The sequence below is a fragment of the Clytia hemisphaerica genome, unplaced genomic scaffold (genome assembly GCF_902728285.1).
Source record: "Clytia hemisphaerica strain Z4C2 unplaced genomic scaffold, Clytia hemisphaerica genome assembly, whole genome shotgun sequence".
NCBI lineage: Eukaryota > Metazoa > Cnidaria > Hydrozoa > Leptothecata > Clytiidae > Clytia > Clytia hemisphaerica.
The window spans coordinates 527,693-547,706 of record NW_027103674.1 but is presented as its reverse complement, the minus strand read 5'-3'; the positions used below and the strand labels follow the sequence as shown (position 1 = coordinate 547,706).

General features: G+C 37.8%; 2 protein-coding genes across 2 annotated transcripts in view; both read right to left on the bottom strand.

The window, feature by feature from the left end:
• Positions 1 to 9,266: 9,266 nt before the first annotated feature.
• On the bottom strand, positions 9,267 to 12,161 carry LOC136803545 (uncharacterized). The gene has a single exon (XM_067060286.1). It carries the CDS (start codon positions 12,159 to 12,161, stop codon positions 9,267 to 9,269), a length of 2,895 nt encoding a protein of 964 aa, XP_066916387.1.
• A 6,107-nt stretch (positions 12,162 to 18,268) lies between these two features.
• LOC136803413 (poly [ADP-ribose] polymerase tankyrase-like) overlaps positions 18,269 to 20,014 on the bottom strand; it is a 42,866-nt gene continuing 41,120 nt past the window's right edge. The window contains exon 14 of the transcript XR_010846147.1: positions 18,269 to 19,743. The gene's annotated coding sequence lies outside the window, so the exon portion shown is untranslated. The remainder of the gene's footprint in view (positions 19,744 to 20,014) is intronic.

The following is a 20,014-nucleotide window of genomic DNA, read 5'->3' as shown; positions in this document are numbered from 1 at the left end:
ACAACATGTATGTCGATAATTATTTTGCTGTAAATCTAAGTCATCGTTGAATTTGAAAAGTTATCGAAGTTATTACGAAGTTATTTTATAAAAAGCAACATAAAATTGCGCTATCACGCTTTTTTGTCTGCGTGTCCTAGCTGCCTTCCGGAGGGACTATGGTTGCGAGCTGTATTTCGTTATTTCGGCCCTGTCCCTCGGACCCTTAGCAGAATAAAGAGAAGAAACAAGGGAAATAATTGTGTGAATTTTAATTCTATTATTTCACTCCGCTTATCTTGACATCAAAGTTTTCCTAAACATCAAGAACTACGGCAAATATAAAGCGAGCGAAGCGAGAAAAAATCTAATTGCAGAGCCGTCTCGGACGTCGCTGGTCGCCGGTATGGTGTAATTTGGGAATGACGCCCTTTCTGCTTTCTGATCGTTTTTGCCACAAAAATCGTTCTCAAAATATGGTTAAAAGATACGTCACCCGGGGGGGATAGAGTCAAACTTTGAAGAGAATTCTTCCATTTAATTTTGATTTCATCGTGTTTAAGCCACCTTCCCAACATCCAAAGGACTTTAAATGCGTTCAGCAAACAGCTAAACCGGCGTGTGACGCCGGGTACCGGCTAGTCTATATATTAATAGCCGTAGTCTGTATGTCTGTTTGTTTTTTGTGTGTCACTTTCGTTTTCGCAAGCAATGTTTTGTTCCTTTAAAAGATGACTTTTGCTTCTTGCTCCACAAATGTGTTAAATCAGATTCGCGCCGTTTTATAAAGACTTTGAGTTGTTCGATAAGTTTGTTTTGATTGATAGGTTAGACTTTTTCTTTTTTTTCTTTCTTTTCTTTTGTTTTATGTTTTCGAATGTAATTAACGACCTTATTTGATTTGAGACATTCAAATTCTTTTCAAAACAAAAGAAAATCTTTTAAACAGAATCTGTTAAAGAAAAGAACAAATATAAAATAAAACATAAGAATCACAAGACAAAGTTTGTTAGAACAACAGCAACATTAAAAATACATTCAAACAGGCGATAAAAACTAGAGTTCTTTCTTCGTAAAAAGGGACCTTTAAACATCTATGTCGATAATTATTTTGCTGTAAATCTAAGTCATTGTTGAATTTGAAAAGTTATGACGAAGTTATTTTATAAAAAGCAACATAAAATTGCGCTATCACACTTTTTTGTCTGCGTGTCCTAGCTGCCTTCCGGGGAGGGGGCTATGGTTGCGAGCTAACTTTCGGGCCTGCCCCTCGAACACTTAGCAGAATAAAGAGGAGAAGAAACAAGGGATATTGTGTGAATTTTAATTCACTTTTTGGGACTGATTTGACCGAATTTCTATCTTTCTGGGGGCAAAAAGTTGAAATTTTCCTATTTTTCCGACTCTTAGTGGGACTGAAGTTTGATTTTCTGATTTTTCCAACCTATACACTACAGGGAATACCATTTTTAAAATGGCACCCTTGAGGGCGGCACATACCCATATCCTTCTCTTGCCTAAGTACCCCCCCCCCCCGGGGCTGCCTTTTTTCGACGAATCTCGTGTCATGTATGTCTATAATTTCACTCCTCTTATCTTGACATCAAAGTTTTCCTAATCATCAAGAACTATGGCAAATGTAAAGCGAGCGAAGCGAGAAAAAATATAATTGCAGAGCCGTCTCAGACGTCGCAGGTCGCCGGTACGGTATAGTTGGAATGACGCCCTTTCTGATAAATTTTGTCACAATTTAAATTTTTTTTTCAAAATATGGTTAAAAGATACATTACCCGGGAGGGATAGAGTGACACTTTGAAGAGAACTCTTCCCTTTAATTTTGATTTCATCGTGTTATGGGCCCCGGCGAGCCATTTTGAGTGAGGGGGGCCAATATTTTGGAAAAAAATGTCGCCCACCATGGTTGGGCGACGAAGAAATTTTTTTCACTTTTTACACCCTCAAAACACCTTAAAACGAGATCTAATCAGGGAGAATAATAGTTTTTGTGGTTTGATTTGGTCTCAAACTAGCTTAAAATAGTAACTCTTAAAAACGTATGACATGGTATACCAAAAAGTGGGGGGGGGCATGGACCCTCCGGCCCCCCGTTGACGGGGCCCATGTGGGAACCGGCGTGCGACGCCGGGCACCGGCTAGTATTATTCTATTACTGCACGTTTGTTTTATAAGAACATCTAAAATTTTTGAACCCTTCAGATGTTCTTAACTTTTTGAGTTTTAAGCCTTTAAAAATGTTCTTAACATGCTCTTATTTTCACCATTTTGTGAGTATTTTTGCCCATTTTCCTAAGAAATTGGGAGTTTCAGAGCCCGCAAAGCCCTAAAATGTTCTTAACTTGTTTTTAAAGTTTTGGCCATCGAAGCCTTATGTTCTTATATAGTTTGTTCTTATAAAAACAAGTGTACTGTTGTTTTTAATTTCTAGAAATTGATCCCGTCAGCGCTTAATTGAATTAGCGCAAAAATCGGTGAATACAGCAAAAATAACTCGCATCCTTTTTGGCGACATTAGATATAATTTCATTAATTTTGTTTAATACTTTTAAATTGTTGTTGCCAAGTAAAGGAAAAACAATTTAAGCCTTGAGAATTTTCAGAGATGCTGGAAACTGATACAATTAAAAAATTACCAACCGATGCTATATATTTTCACAAAAAGAATTATTAATTACAGCTATAATATGAGGTCAAAATGATAAATTACAATTTTCGTATCAATAAGATTACACACTTTTTTATAAGAATGGTGTTTTTTCATTTCATGATGGATATTCTAGCTTTTGGGAAAATACTCTTACAACATTCTTACGGTACGGTATTTTTAGGTTAGCATCTAAATTATACCTGAATTTAACATGTATTACACATCTGAAGCATAAAACGGCAGCTTTTTTGAAAGGTTTTGACCCTTACTGGGGAATAATTGGCAATTTACAGTTGAAATTGCTCTAAAATGACGTTCTTAAGTTCTGCTGCTAAGAGAGAAAAAGATCCATCCCTCCGCTCTTATTAAGACCCCCCCCCCCGCTAATTAAATTCGAATAATTCAATATTTTATTACAGTGTAGATGGACCTTAAACTTGCTAAAATTGTCCTTTTTGTTAGTATTGGTTCTTATTTTACGTGTTTATTTGTTAAAGTTTCTTTTTTGTTGTTGAAATTGATATCAGTTAAAAAAAATTCTGTCTTCAAATTACCCCCCCTCTTATTCCATCCCCCCGGATGTTAGTATTTGGAAAATTTTCCTACCCCCTGCTTATTCGGACACCCCCCCCCCCCCGTCTATTCGGGAGACAAGAGTAGATGCGTTAAATTTTACGTCAGAAAGTCGTTTTAGAAGTCCATAGTAAAGGCTTGAGGGAAGTAAATAAAAGACCTAGTGTATTAGATTCCGAAATGTGTATTTTGTCGAAATGAGTAAATTATAATAGTAAACTTGAAATGTTATGAAATTTGCTGAAAACTGTGAAATATGAAGTAAACGTGAAATATTGTTTGTTTTGGCTGTGATGTTGGGGATGTACCATGCAATATAAGGTATAACCTAAGCGCCTAAGACCGTGAGGATGACGGCCTGTCGAAGGAATATGATGACAGTCATATGAGCGTGGACTGTAAGGATGACAGCCTCTATTCCTAACCTTATATCATCCGGGTCGGCAGCCTGACCTAAGCCCTTATCCTCGGAGAACAGAGGTTCGCATTGTACAAAGCGTTGTATGTGCGTGTAGATACTATATAAGCTAGCCACTTAGGTAGGAGTATGGGGTTCCGAAGGGAACCACACCAATGGAAGTATATTATGTGATATATCCCAAAAAAAGAACTAGTCCCTCGACTAAATACACCTCTTTTGGGGAAAAAACCCGGCTATGACCTCGGCTATGACTAGCTGCGCTGCAGCTGCTTGTGCGTCCCCGACATCGGACGTGAACGTCATCGCCAATCATCCTGAAATGAGAGAGAGAAAAAAAGGCAAGCAGAAACTGGCGCATACTAAGTACCATGTGCCTCCCTAACTCCATGTGTGGAAGGAAGGGAGGGTGGGAAATTGATAAACACAGGAGCTAAAAAAGGCTGGAGTATGGCTTTGGTCCCGTATAAATAGTGATATCAGGGTTGAAGGGTGTATTGCGGGCGTTAATTTGTCTTCCTTAAAATTAACCTGAGCTAAACAAGTTAGCTCCAATAATTATCTGAAAATAGCATCACCCAATATCAGGTACAAGTAATGCGTAATGGCGAAAGTCTTCAGGCTTTTTTGTTCCTAGGTTTCGAAGGCTAAATAAGTTTTCTATCATCAATTATTTTTGAGTGGAACATATTTGAGAAGGTTTGTCAAATAATAAACAACTTTTCAGAGTGTTAAAAGGCTTTTTTTGTACTTTTAGGGGAATTTCCGAAAGGAAGGCTACATACCTAATTTATGTCCATGATTGCACATACATTTCACCTTTAGTATGGGGGGGGGGTAGTTAAGGAAAATGGATGCTGGGCATTATATGCGAGCCATATGGGTCCCTTTTCACACTCTCGAAAGTCTCTCAAAGGGGTACAAAAAACATTAAAAAGAAAATTGAGTTTCTGTAAGGGTCCAAAAATCACGATTTTCAAAATTTCCTCTCTCAAAGGGTCGTGATAATCCAAAATTTGGACAAAGGTCCCCCCAACGCCAATTTCTTTTCCTCTTCCTTTATAAGGGGATCCAGCGGTTGCGTGAATGCGTGAATGGGCTTTTTCAGTTTCATGAAGGCATGAAATTTTTTTGAAAATTGCGTGAATGCGTGAATCGGAAAACTTTGCGTGAATTGAAATTGCGTGTTTTGCGAAAAATGATTACGCGAATACGTGAATTTCGAAATGGAAATTGCGTGATTGTGTAAATTGAAGTTCCACTAAGGGGGATGAGCATAGTTCTTTTGTTTTACCTCAACTTTTTTGAAGACTTATCTAAATTTTAAAATAATGGCCAGCCCCAGTGATAGAAATAGAATACCAAAGAAGAAAAACTGATATTTCGCATGAATGTAAATTTTCTATAAAATTTTGGATTGAATCGAAGAGACAAACCGGCATATTCTTTTTATCGTCTGCTACTTGCAAAGGAAAAAAAACACATTTTGAAAAATCTTCATTCTCATTGAAAAGTTTTGACAAAAAAAATAACAATTTCAATAAAAAGGTCGGGAACAATAAATGAGGAAAAAACTAGATGGGAAATTTGAATAAGAAATTTCCATTGGCGGAGAAATGGAATTGTACAATTTTTTCCAGATATGGCAATATATTTCTTGAATGATATACGGGATGTGTGGGATGACTGGTTTAGAAGGTACAGTGGATGAGTCTTTTTAACTCGGATGATTCTTTAACTACACCCATGTGTCACAGACCCACTGCCCCGGTGGGAAAAATACCCTAAAATTTCAGTCCCACTGAGAAATTGACTTTGATTTCATCCCCCATTCAAAATTCATTGTTTAGAAATTGTAATCGAAAACCATCCCAATGGATTTTTTAACCTTGGAATAATAAAATTTTTATTCCCGGTGTAGGAAAAAGTTTCACCGGGGCTGTGAGACAGGGGTGTTTAACTCGAACAAGTTTTTCTTATCTCTTAAGTTCAAAATGTCTTATAAACCTTACTTCATAGCTCGAAATTTAATTAACTCGAACAAATTTGTGTTTCCCGTGCGGGTTTTAGTTACGGAGACTCAACTGTACTTTTATTTGTGTTAAACGGGCTTAAAAAGGACCGGCTACAAGGTGATTAATCATAAAGAGTACGGGAGGGCTGTTCAGAGGGAGCTATTTTATGTGTATCCGAGTTTAAGCCTGGATTTCGAAGACAACACAAAAGTTTGCCTTGATGATGCGTGTTTGCCACCGCTTTGTAAAATTTTTAAAACCGGCGCATCATCAAGGCAAATTTTTGTTGTGTCTTCGAAATCCAGGCTTAAACTTGGATACACATAAAATGGCTCCCTCGGAAGAGCTAAAATTTAGACCATGTTCAGACGTTACGGTTCCTTTCCGTTCCGACATGAAACGGTTCCGAAACAAGTGTGAACGTCAAAATTCGAAACGTCAAACAAGAAGGAAGACGTTACAAAGCAAAACAGATCGAAACGGTTTCGCTCCACTTTTTTTCATCGGAACGGAACTTCTCCGTTTTCATGCTCCGAAACGTTCCGAAAACAATATGAACACACTCGAACCGTAACGAAAATCATACCGGAGCGAAACGGAACAGTAACGTTTGAACATTGTCTTAGCCTTTTAGGGACAACTATCATAATTTATTTTGGGACTGTTTTGTTTTTCCGAATTAGGTTTTTCACGACCATTAGCAGGACTTTAAAGGTCCGTTACCCTGCTCCATTATCCATTATCTAGGTAACCCCCTGGGACCGGTTGTTAAAAAGGCGATTAAGTTAAATCCTGATTAGCGCTAATCGCGATTAGATTTCGATTAGTTAATCCCGGCGATTAACTTCCGGGCCCGGTTGTTCAAAAGTCGATTAGATTAAGTCCCGATTACCGCTAATCGCGATTAGATTTCGATTAGTTAATCCAGCGATTAACTTCCGTTGTTCGAACGTCAGATTAACTAATCGTGGACTTTTTGCCTGTGTTTTTAAAGATCTTAATCCTGACGTCACATTTCGAACGTTTCCAAAACATTCGAAAAGCTTTTTTCGTTCGAATTTATCACTTCAATGCAGCGACTTTTTTGTAGAAAAAAGCTTCTTAATCCTCGTTAATCCTGGGTCAGAGCAGGATTAAGATTTGGCCAATTTAATCGGGATTTAATCCAGATTTAAGCCTAATTTTTTTCGAACAACCGACGGTTCTGCATTAATCGGCGCTAATCGAGATTTAATCGAAAATTAAGCTAATCGGCCGCTAATCTACTTTTAAACAACTGAAAAAAGTTGGAGAGGTTGGAAAAGTTGGAATTCTTGTGCCCACAACTTCGCGCCATGTTGTAAAAGTGGGATTCTCCGTGGTTGCGTAGTTAATAATTCGCTGTCATTTGATTCTCGTGGATTTTCATGGGTAAGTGTGACCCTGTTTAAATCTCCTTGGAAGACTCAATTTGTAAACAAACATGGCATAATTATGTCAGTTGCGTAATTTATTTTATCAAAACAAAAACATCAAATCGAAATCGAAAGTGAAAAGTGCAGTCGATGCAGAACTTTTTGTCTGGAATGTTGTTGTCTACAAGAAAAAGAAAAATTCTCAAACTCATTATAGCATTGATTGATGGAGATGACAGTAAACGCTATATACCATTGTTGAGGACATCACAGAGACATCACAGAATCGCCAAAAATAACACTGCTATTGCTGGTATGATTAAAGCTCTCAGTAGGCGATGATCGATTCGAGAAGACAGACAAATGTTACTATTGAAAATTACCATACGACAATTTTGAATTATAATGATACCCAGTTCAAATTGTTCTTCAGAGTTAGTCGCACAGGCGGAAAGCATAATAGTTGACATTTACCAAAATGAAAAACAATTGAATAACTCATTTCACATCAACGACATTGGGAGCATGGCATATGGGGTCATATGTTTGGTTTTGAACATCCGTTGCGGAGCTAGGGCCCGCCAAAGTCGTCAAAATGGCCGTTTTAGCCCTTTTTCTGCTGACGTCAGCATTTTTCCTTCGAATTTTTAGGCATTTCTGACACTTTCGCTGGATAGCCCTGAAAGAGTACTTCAAGAAAATGGTATGGTTTGTTGGGTAACAAATTGTAGATCTCGAGATAATTCCATTTATAGATCTTACAAATCCCATAAAAAGTGCTGAGTCAGCAAAAAATTGCACTTTTCAAAGAACTTCCAACTGAATTATCTTGAGATCTACAATTTGTAACCCAACAAACCATACCATTTTCTTGAAGTACTCTTTTAGGGCTGTCCAGCGAAAGTGTCAGAAATGCCTAAAAATTCGAAGGAAAAATGCTGACGTCAGCAGAAAAAGGGCTAAAACGGCCATTTTGACGACTTTGGCGGACCCTAGCTCCGCAACGGATGTTCAAAACCAAACATATGACCCCATTTTCTTGCTCAGCACTTCGAGCTCTATCAGGTTAGCACAAAAGTTTGTTCATTTGAGCACTTTGAAAAATCGACTAGTAAAGGGGGGACCCTTGATTGAGCAAAAGACCCTGTTTTAGGTCAAATTTTAGGGTTTTATCACCTATTCAGCCTGAAAACCATCCCAAACTGTAATCTATAGGTACACAGGAAGCTAAAAAACCATGGTTCACAAAGTCCCGTTCAAGGTGGGTTTTTGGCCATTTTTTCCTGGACTACAAAGAACACAGTACTGAAGACACAATGTGTATCAGAGAAGAAGTGGAGCAGGACCTAATCAATTGTTCTGTGAAGGTCAACGTCAACGAGTGCATAACAACTGCTACATTACCATTACTCCAAAATCCTGAGACTGCACTTGCACCAAATCGAAACATTGCTCTACGTGTGTACAATCAACAAGTCAAACGTCTTGCAAAGAATCAGCAGGACAAGGATGACATAATCAAATCGGAATCCAAGCTTCAATCACTTGGTTATGTCGAATATGTAAAGAACCTACCAATTGATCAACAAAGAATGCTCCAATCAAACCCTGTGCAAAACTTCATTCCCTGGCGTGCAGTCTGGAAACCATCATCAATCTCCACACCATGTCGTGTCTACGATGCTTCAATGCCAACTGAATCTGGGAAATCACTGAACGACATCCTACCCAAAGGACGCAATGGTATGAATAAACTTCTTGAAATTTTCCTTCGGTAGAGGGGACATAGATTTGCATTCCACACTGACATCCAGAAGATGTATAACACTATCAAGCTCGATCAATCTCACTGGTGTTTACAACAATACCTATGGCATGAATCACTTGCCCATGATGCATCACCAGACGAAAAAATCATCAAGACTCTTATTAAGAAATCAAAATCAAGTAAATCAAAAATCAACCAAAAAATTGAAAATCAAATTCATGTCTCAAAGTTCTTTCAACGCTCTCTTGTTAACAACAAAGTTCATTCTGATTAAAAATTTGAGTAAGTGACGAGAGGAAAATGCTGTGACATAGTTGAAGTAGAAACAAGTCCCTAAGGGACGCGTAAGGTAATTATAAAAATTAATTAGTCTAGATTTTTCGTGACGTCAAGGCAGAGGAGTTTTCTCATGGGAACTAAGGATGAATCCTTACACTCCCCCCAGCAAGACAATTCATTGAATTTTGTAAAGTTCATGCATTAAATCAATCTCATCAACATGATGAATAACAACAATACTTCGTACAGCACGAAAGGTAACTCGATCCTTCTTTTCATTGGCATTTCGATATCGAATGTAACATTTTCTAACTTTACCATCACGACCAGTTTCAATGGAATCGATCATACCAAATTGATAGCTGGATGACAACTTTGATTCGTGTTTAGTGAAGAGTACAACGTCTCCTTTCTTGATATCTCGATCTGATTTGAACCATTTTGGAGTAAACATGAGTTGAGGTACATGGTTTACGAGCCATGTTTCAAACCAGGCGTCGAATATTGCTTTGTTCTGATCCAGTATTCGATCCTTGAAGACGATGTTGAACGAGCCAGTAGGACTTCGATCATTGTTTCGACCAAGACGTAGTCGATTGGGAGTTAGTAGATCGATGCTTTCGAAGTCTCCTTTCATCCCTCTAATTGCCATTGGTAGATTGTTGATGTTGTTAGATATTTGAGCGGCAAGTGTTTCGAGTTGCATCAGTGATAACTTTTGGTTTGTGAACTGAGTTTCCATTGATCGACGAATCTCTCGGATCTTTCTTTCAACACGTCCATTCATGTTGTGTCCCCCAACAGGACATACTTTAAGCTCGACAGCATAGTTGATGAATAGTTTCCACTGGGTGTCTATGAAATCGAAGTGCAGGCCTTCACATCCTTTGAGGAGTTGACTGCCTTCATCAGTAAGGACGTGCTTTGGATATCCAACCTCACATGACAATCTGATAAATGCTTCAATGAATGCCGTTGAGCTGTAATCATCCATGACCTTGATTAATACAGTTGTTGTTGTAGCACAGCAGAAGACGACCATCCATACCTTGATGCTTTTACGTTTTTGTTGTGGTGAATAGGCAAGGAATGGTCCACATATGTCGAGTTGGGTGGAGTAGAATGCGGGTGCAATCATCAAATTATGCGGTGAGATTGGTCCCATTTCAATGTCGATGGTTTTTTTCATCAAGTACCTGCATCGTTCGCATGATGTACGTACTGATTTGACCAAGCTTCTTCCATCAATGACATAGATCTGTTGAAGAAGATATCTGTATGTGGTTTCAATACCAGAATGGCGAACTGTTGGATGATACCAATGGATTTCGTTAAGAATGCTGATTGCTATTGGTGAATGACGGCACACAATTGGTACTGCAAAAGTAGTAGATGACAGATCAATCATTGCTTGAGTTGCTTTTCCAGTGATGGTAATCGAGTCGTTTGGTAAAATTCGTCCAGTGTAGATCATCACTTTGTTGACCATTTTGCTGCTGTTTTTGTACTTTGATGGTTCCACGAATTCCATCACTTCTTGGGTAGCCTTCTTGTAAAAGTAATTCTTTGCAGCTTCCAATGATTCTTCAATTGTGAGTCTTGGAATGTGATTGTATTTGGAATGTTTGCAATTTCGAAGAAATCTGATGGTCATTGCAAGGATACGACATATTGTTGAAAATCTGTGACGTAACGGGTCAATTAAGTAATTTGAGAACTTGTAGAACTTGGATGCTTCGTTGACATCTGCTTTGGTGAAGTGTGATTGTTGTTCTGTTGTGTTGACTTCCTTGGAAACTTCCTGTTGCTCTTTCTGGCTGAGTGATATTTCCTTTGCTGTGAGATTTGGGAAGTCGTCACCAGTCATCCATGGGAATCCATTGATCCATGTAGAGTTGGGTGCAATGACTTCATTTGAGTCACATCTCCTTGTTGCTATGTCTGCGATCATGTCAGTGCTCTTGATGTAACTCCAATTTGATGATGAAGAAAAACGTTTGATTTCAACCACACGACTCCTGAGCCATTTCTTGAGTGGTCTGTCTTCATTACATAACCAGAGAAGAACGATTTGACTGTCAGTGAACTTGTGGGATGCGTTGTGTTGAGTTGAGAAAGCCTGACGAACAACTTCGCTAGTGTGAGCATTTAGAAGTGCTGCTACTAGTTCTCCTCTTGGTTGAGTCATGTCTTCTGGTAGGATACGTGAACGAGCAAAAATCAGTTGACACGAGTAGTTGCCACAGGTTCTCTTGAAACGAATATATATAGCTGAACATGCAATGGATTGACTTGCATCACCAAAATCCAACGTGTTGATTTGTAGACTCTCAGCATCTTCAGGTACGATAGCTCTTCTGTAGGTGATGTCTTTAATTTCTGAGATGAGTTGGAAGTTCGATATCCAGAGTTGACGAAGATTCTCAGGCAATGTGTCGTCCCAAGATAGTTTTCGGTTTACTAGATCATGTAAATCTAATTTGAGCGATGCTGTGATTGGTGTGACGATTCCAGATAGATCGAAGACTTCTGAAGCTTTGGATACACATTGTCTTCTGGTTAATTTTGCTGGTACTTCATTGATGACACCAACTTTCTTGCCACGATACCGTTTTGCAAAATTGAGGTCTTTGATGTCAAGTGCGATCGAATCTTCCTTTGGTTTCCACGTCATTCCAGCAACTGATATTGTTTTACCGTCTGATGAGAGGTTTTCGTTTGGATGACTTCCTGAGATTGTTACACCTTTGAGAGCAAAACCACCGTGGGATATGACTACTTCAAGCTCGTGGGACATTTCTTGGACTTCTTCCAGTGTTGAATGCCCAGATAAACAATCGTCGACGTAGATATCCTTTGAAACAGTACGATAGACATTTGGATGTTGGTCTTGGAAGATTTTGGCGGTCTCCCTCAAACCGAATTCTGCCTGATTTCCGCTTGATTTAACTCCGTATATAAGAGTCTTGATGATTTTTTCGTCTGGTGATGCATCATGGGCAAGTGATTCATGCCATAGGTATTGTTGCAAACACCAGTGAGATTGATCGAGCTTGATAGTGTTATACATCTTCTGGATGTCAGTGTGGAATGCAAATCTATGTCCCCTCCACCGAAGGAAAATTTCAAGAAGTTTATTCATACCATTGCATCCTTTGGGTAGGATGTCGTTCAGTGATTTCCCAGATTCAGTTGGCATTGAAGCATCGTAGACATCGTAGACATGGTGTGGAGATTGATGATGGTTTCCAGACTGCACGCCAGGGAATGAAGTTTTGCACAGGGTTTGATTGGAGCATTCTTTGTTGATCAATTGGTAGGTTCTTTACATATTCGACATAACCAAGTGATTGAAGCTTGGATTCCGATTTGATTATGTCATCCTTGTCCTGCTGATTCTTTGCAAGACGTTTGACTTGTTGATTGTACACACGTAGAGCAATGTTTCGATTTGGTGCAAGTGCAGTCTCAGGATTTTGGAGTAATGGTAATGTAGCAGTTGTTATGCACTCGTTGACGTTGACCTTCACAGAACAATTGATTAGGTCCTGCTCCACTTCTTCTCTGATACTCATTGTGTCTTCAGTACTGTGTTCTTTGCAGGTGGTGAAATTTCGACATTTGACACATCTGAAGCTGATTTCACTACCAGTTGATTCCACTTGAATGAATTGGTTGTAGTCTCGTTTGGTGTCCTCGTAACCCAGTAGTCCGATGTCTGGATTGACGTTGTATCCTTGGCGATAGATCTTCAGTTGGCTGTTGATAAAGTGGCTTGATTGGAAGGAATGAAATGCATGGACTCTTCCAAATACTTCATGTGGACCACCGATAACTCCTTGGCTGCCATCGACGCTTCTGAACTTTGACTTGTAAATTGTTAATCCCGATGGAAGTTCAAAGATCTTCTCTGGGAAATTTGAAAGATGTCGAATCCCAATCATGAAGTCAACATCTCCACCGACTCGTTTTGGAAGACTTGGTAATTGCATTGGATCACCACCTTGTTCCTGGTAATGATGCTGGATATCTCTTTCAACTTTGCCTTGGAGAGTATAGAATGGAAACGTAGCTGTAATCCTATCCATGCAGACTCCGACCATCTCTGTGTTTTGATTGTTGGCCAGTGGAAGAACGATTTTGTAGATGCCCTGGTCTGTGTGAGATGTGATACCTCCGACTTCTCCCATCGAGACTGTGCCTGAGTATTGTTGAACAGCTCGAGCACCCAACGATTGAGTTGCTTGAAATCTTGTGATGAAGTTAGCACATCCGGTATCGTAGAAGATTGTATATTCCTTACCATCGACTTCAATCGTTTGGAGCATGTAGATTGCTTTGATGATTGGGTTTGATTCTTCGACGGTGTTGGCTTCATCTTTGATTGGTGGATGTTCTTCAATTGCAAGATGTGATAAATTGATTTCTTTAGAGAATGATGGAAGTTGACGTTGGCGTGTGATACATCTTGATTTGTAATGTTCGAGCAGATCAAGATTTTGTTGGCCATCTTTGTGGGAATCGCATACGAGGACGTGCATTTTGGTTGTGAATGGGTCGTGATACGGATGCTTGCAGATGAAGGCTCGTTGGCATTGACCATCTTGATGTTTGCCGGATCTGCGTTGTGCACCTGGATATAAACTTTGGTAGCATAGACCCTTTGATCGTAGTTTTTGGAATCTTTCCAGTGGTGACATCTCGACGAATTTTGGGCATGCAAAATATTGTACGATTTTGGTGTTGCTTGGACCATTGGTTGCGACGTGATTGCGATCACCACAGATATGACATACCAGTTCGTCTTTGACGTCAGAATGATAGGAAGGTGAATCTCGTTTGTGTGGTTTCTGTTCAGGTTTCTGTTGTTCTTGCTTGTAGATGAGTTGTTTTTGCTCTTGGATTTTGCGTTCGATCTCAAGGAATTTGATGAGTTGGTCCCATAGATCATTCTCTTCCAGTTCGTCCTCGCACGTTGATTGGAGCCATCTTGTTGTCATGCTTGTGCCCATGAGAAGGTAGATACGTTACAGTCCATCTCCATTGTACAACTTTTGTTCGATCTTATGCCTTTTGCTGAGTAGCATTAGATCCTTCATGGTGCTGATAATTTTGCTAATGACGTCTGCAGATTTGGATGGTGATTTGATCTTGGAGAGGATGTCAAGTTTGGAGAGCTCTGAAAGTTTGTTGTCGAGTAGTATCTTTGTGTTGCCATAGGACGACTTGAGGTGTTTCCACATCTCATCAATGTCGGTGTCCGCTTTGACGATTGACAGTGCTGGCTGGTCCAGGTAGTTATTTCGAAGTAGGTCTGGTAGGAAGATTTTTGGTGTATCACGAAGGTGAATCTTTTCAAACTCAGTTTGAAAGGTGTAGATGTCCATAGTTGATTCGAATCCACTGAACTTTGGAAGCTTGATTTTGAGGATGGAGTCCTTGAATTTTGAATGTTTCTCAAGTTCACGAGATGAGACTTCTTTGTCGATAATTGAAATGAGTATGCGAAGATTGGTAAGTGAAGCTTCATACCGTGTTTGAAGTCCAAAAACTTCGGATTGTTTGGTGGTACCAAAGGCTTCTTTGATGAGTGGTTGAAGATCTTTAGATATGCATTCGAGTGATTTGTAGATGTCACTTGTTCCTTTTTGTGCGTTTTTGAGTTCAGCATCTGGTGATTGAGATGGAACAAAGGATGTCTTGCTTTCGACGAGTTTGAGTTTCTGATGAATACTTTTGGTGGCAAATTCGATAGATTTGAGTTGTGCCGATTGGTTTGTTTGATTGATAGCACTTTTTAAGGTACGTTTCTTGGCGAGACCTTTTTTGGTGTATGCTTTGATGGTTTGCAAGGTGGTTTGGTAGCTTTGATCTTCACCAAATTGAAGCTCGGTATGCAATCGTTTATATGTTGCTTTAAGTGTCCCAATGGCGTTCAGGGAATCAGTTATTTCGTCAATATCGACCAAATCAATGATGGGATTCTCGTCTATGAAATCTTCAATGTCTTCTTGGATGAGTTTCAATCCTGGCTCTGCAGATTTCACCAGCTTAGCGATAGCGATCTGTGAGGTGTCTATTTTTGGCAGCTTGGGTATAGCTCCCTTTGCAGTGTCTGATTTTGGTACATCACGATGGAGTTCTGACGGAATAGTTTCGTCTTGATTTGGTATCACTTGATTATCTGGTTTGGTTGCCATTTTTGGATTGGACTTTCGAGGTCCTATCCGTGGTTGGTACTTCTTTTTGCTCCGAAGTAGCATGCGCAGCGGCAAATTGTTGAGTGGGCGTGGCGATGAAGACGATTGGACAGTAGATGTAATTGGCAGCTGTTTGATTTTGAGGCGATTCTGTTTGAATGTAGGGATTTGGGGTTGATTGGAGGAATGCAATCAGGCTTTGTTTGTAACGACTGTTCAAACTGAAACAAAAATTGAATATTTCTAAATTTTATGAATTGAAAATTTGACAAAATCCAAATATAGGACTTAAGTTTGCACAAGTTTGGAAAAATTGATAAAAAATTGATTGATAAATTAATTTGAAAATTGAAATACGGAGAAATTGGCTAAGTTGACAAATCAAACTTAGGAAAAAATTGAAAATTACTTAAAAAAATTGAAATACGGAGAAATTTACTCCTTGAAAATTTGGCTAAGTTGACGGTCTTGTTGAACGCGAGAGAATTGCAATGGAAGGTCTTCTTTTCAATAGATGTCGTTCCATTGCGCTCGAAAAAAGTAAACCGGCGTTTTTTTTCTGAAACTTTGACCTTCAGTCAAAAGCAGTTTTACTTGCGTAAAGATGGTTTTTTCCAACGAAGATAAAGCTGTCATAAAGAATGATTATATGATTATATCGAAAAAGGCTTTGCGGACAGTTTGAAAAAACTTCGAAAAAAAAGGTTAATTACCCATTAAAACTTAGCATTTTTGCAATTAAGTTCTTAATACACCCCTGTCAAATTTTTATTGCACTCATTTGTAATCATCCTAAATGGCTTGGGAATTCAAGAACTGTTTTTTATTGTCGCTGTCTTTATTCAATTTATATCTCAATTCACAAATGAGTGCAATAAAAATTTGATTACTGCAGTGACGTAGGAAAAAATCATGTACTGAAACCATGTACTGAAAAAAATCATGTACTGAAATCATGCCACCGGGGCACTGAGACAGGGGTGTCTTAATTACTTTTAAGGGATTTGATTAAAAAGCAAAGCAGCTGTGCCATAATTATTTTTTTCAACCAAAAAAAGATATCAGGCAAAAATCAAAAAATGCTGACGTCAGCAAAACTTGTTTTTTGAATAACTCCAGTTTGCCTTATGGTATAAACATGAAATTTGGACAAAAGTTGCATATCATTAATAGAAACATTTTTGCAATTTTTGCTAACTGGAGTTATTCAAAAAACAAGTTTTGCTGACGTCAGCATTTTTTGGTTTTTGCCTAATATCTTTTTTTGGGTGAAAAAATTAATTATAGCACAGCCATTCCAGTGATCTACACTCCAATACGCTTCTTTCGATGTATGAAGTGATATGATATGACAAGTGGAAACGGTGATAAAAAATTAAGGTAAATTTGAAAAATCTTGACAGGCCTTAATTTGCCTGAGATAAACTTGATGGAGATGTCAAGACAAATTTGTTGTCAAAAAGATTTAACAGTAAGTGAAAATACAGACCAGATATATCAACCAGTCCCATGTGTTTCGACCAATCGTCCAAGTTAGAGCAGTTGACGGTTCAAAGTTCACAATAATGACTTTCTTGTTATTTATTACGGAAACCAAACAAGTGAGAACAAGTCATTAAAACTAAAAGACAGCGCTCCGTGGTTGTGACGTAGGTTTTGTAATCAATTTTAACAGTTCTTGTTCCTACGTCATTTTTTCTATAACTATAAGGAATTTTATAACACTTCATGTCAATTTTTGGGCCGAACATATGGTCTCAGAACGAGTGCCCCCGCCGGGTAAATTTTACGGTTTTCCAATCATTTCGAAATGAACTGCGATATAAAAACTTGTACAATTTTTTTTGTTGAAATGTATGCGCATCCGTGTTTATCATTGCAAAGTAAAGAAATCAATTTTGTATTAACGGAGCCGATCCCAGTATGGATTTTTTGGTTTAGGTTTTTTATAATGTGAAAAAATTGGTACCGCCAGGCTCGGCCCCTACTTTATTTCCGAGCGACATATATAAACAAATTTATTAATTTAGCTCAAGCGTTTAGCATTCATAATAACTCTGTACCATATAAAATAATCAACTATTATTTAGCTTTTCAAAGTATTATATTCTAGCATTGATTGACAAAATTTATTTAAGTTCAGTACAGTAACCTCTCGTTTATTCGAACTTCTATCATTTGAATCTTTCTACGAATCAAACTTAACTCCACAGTCCCCCGTCAAGGAAAAACTTTCTATTAAAATACTTTCTAAAAAACAGCCTCTCTGTAATTCGAACAAATAAGATTCCCCGTCCAGTTCGAATTAGTCATTCTTCTAATTTAATCCGTCCTCTAATTAGTACGAATTAATTATTTTGGCAAAATGAAATAATTTATCTAACTCTAATTATTAGTACGAGTCCATGATCACGAATTTCTGATTTTCCTCTAATTTAGTACGATAAAGGTCAAATTTTCCTCTAATTATAGTACGAATAATGAAAATAAACGAATTTTTTTTGTTTCAAAGACACTTCAAAGACAAGGAGGTATGGAGATACCAGCTGATTTCATTTTCAAAACGGTCAATGCAAAACTTTACAGTCAAATGAGAGAGAAAGTTCTCAAGGAACTGGAAACTTTTGAAGAAAAGAGAAAAGTTGGTCAAAATAAGAGTTTGAAAAAGAAAGAAAAAATAAATAAAAAGTACCAAAAAGTGTGTTTTTAATTTTTCAACCCCTAATTTAATACGATTTGATATCTCTTTTACTCTAATTATTAGTACGACAATCAACGTCAATTTCCAAGGTATTTTATTTCCTCTTATTATTAGTACGACCCCTTCAAAATAATTATTTTTTCCGGAGGATTAAATTAGAAGAATGACGGTATATCATTTTTTAACACTTAAAAGGGTCTCAAGGCTGTATTAAAATTGGCAATTTTGATTCAAATTCAAAAACTTTTCTTACAGATAAGAAAGTTAAATTATTAATTTAAGTTGCAAAATAATATCAAAATTACAAAATCATCAAATTTGTATAAATTAAGGACAGCATAAACATTAAATCAAGTACAAAAATTATTAAAAATGAAATAAGTGATAAAAACTTACAAAACAACATGAATGAATGAATTAAATGAAGAAAACGAATGAAGAAAATGAATGAATGAAAAATAATGAATGGTTAAAATGAATACCATGTTACTTCAAATAAACGCCCCTCCTGAACAAAATTTAAACGACCGGGCGTTTATTCGAAGAAATACGGTATTATAAAAAATATTTTGTAGTACTGAACAGAACCCAACACCTATTCGCTTATCACTTGAAAGATTACCCTAAATGGATAAATTTTCGCGTGTACTAATTTTCGCGAGACGAGAATTTAAAGATTTCGCGTGGATTAAATTTCGCGAATCAAGGGTTTTTAAAATTTTCGCGTGGATTAAATTTCGCGAAGATGGCCTTCTTTATTTAATTTCGCGACTATATAAATAGTAACTAGAAAAGAGATGTGTGTTCTTTAATCGAAAAAAGGCAGATAGAGTCACTCAAAAGCTTTCAAAAAACTTCAAAGAAACTACTTTTAGGAGGTTACTAGAGTTTATAATTGAAATGAAGAGTTGAACTCGTAATATGTTTTGATTGTAACATGTTATCTAGATTTTGCAAACTTTTATTTTCGCGATTGTAAAATTCCAAATAATTTCGCGTGGACTAATTTTCGCGAATCAAAGGCCTTCAAAATTTTTGCGTGGACTAAATTTCGCGAAAATGGCCAAAATTCGCGAAAACCGCGAAAATTAATCCACGCGAAAATTTATCCACTTAAGGTACATTGAATTAAACTTTTTAAATCAAAACATTACGAACATGATAGCACAATGATATATACTGACTAAGTAAGAGCATGCTATCATCGCTTCTCAAGAATTGTACATGTACAAAAAATGTGAACACAGAATTCTTCTTAAGAATGGTCGGTGCAAGGGCTGCCACTTCCACTGCGTATTCAATGCCTTTCTTCAAAAACACGGTCCTAACATAGATATCGTATACTCGGTCAAAGTTGGCGGATATAGCTTGGTCCAGGGATATGTAAAGCTTAGTGTGTGACCTACTTTCAGCAAAAATTGCGCATTATTTTGCTTCACCTGCCGTTGCTTGGGAAATACAGAGTAGCTCTAACTAGTGTTTTATATATCTACATGGGTCCTAAGGGTCAAAGGCTCAAATTTGCCATGTTTATTTGTATTGGATGATGTATCTGATCTTAACTTGTTTCGCATCGTACACAATGATTTCTGGTTGATTGTAGGAATAATAATATCGATTGTCATCTTTACTGGTGCCAGGGTTTTGAATATTTTCTCCTAACAATAGACTAGCTCCGTATGGCATGGTCACATTGGGTACGATTCTCCTCTGTGATGTCTCCCCTTGTCGTACGATTTGCCGAGTGATACCTGAATAGTAAAGTGAATAAGAACATTCCTTAAGAGGCCGAACAATGATAGACCGTAATTGGGCCTTTAAAACGCAACTGGTAGAAAAGATTTGACTTTGTCGGGGCCTATGCGCGCAATTATCAATTGACGAGTCCAGACTAAAATCGAATTATCTAATTTTCTATTGTGCGCATGCTTAAGAAAAAACCACACATAATTAATACCTCCAACTTATATGGTCAAATCTTCCTTTCTTGATTAGTAAGAGTTTTCTCAAAAAATTAATGTA

What these genes read in the sequence shown, in the direction of transcription:
- LOC136803545 (XM_067060286.1), bottom strand. Translation starts at nt 12,161, where the DNA reads ATGTATAACACTATCAAGCTCGATCAATCTCACTGGTGTTTGCAACAA.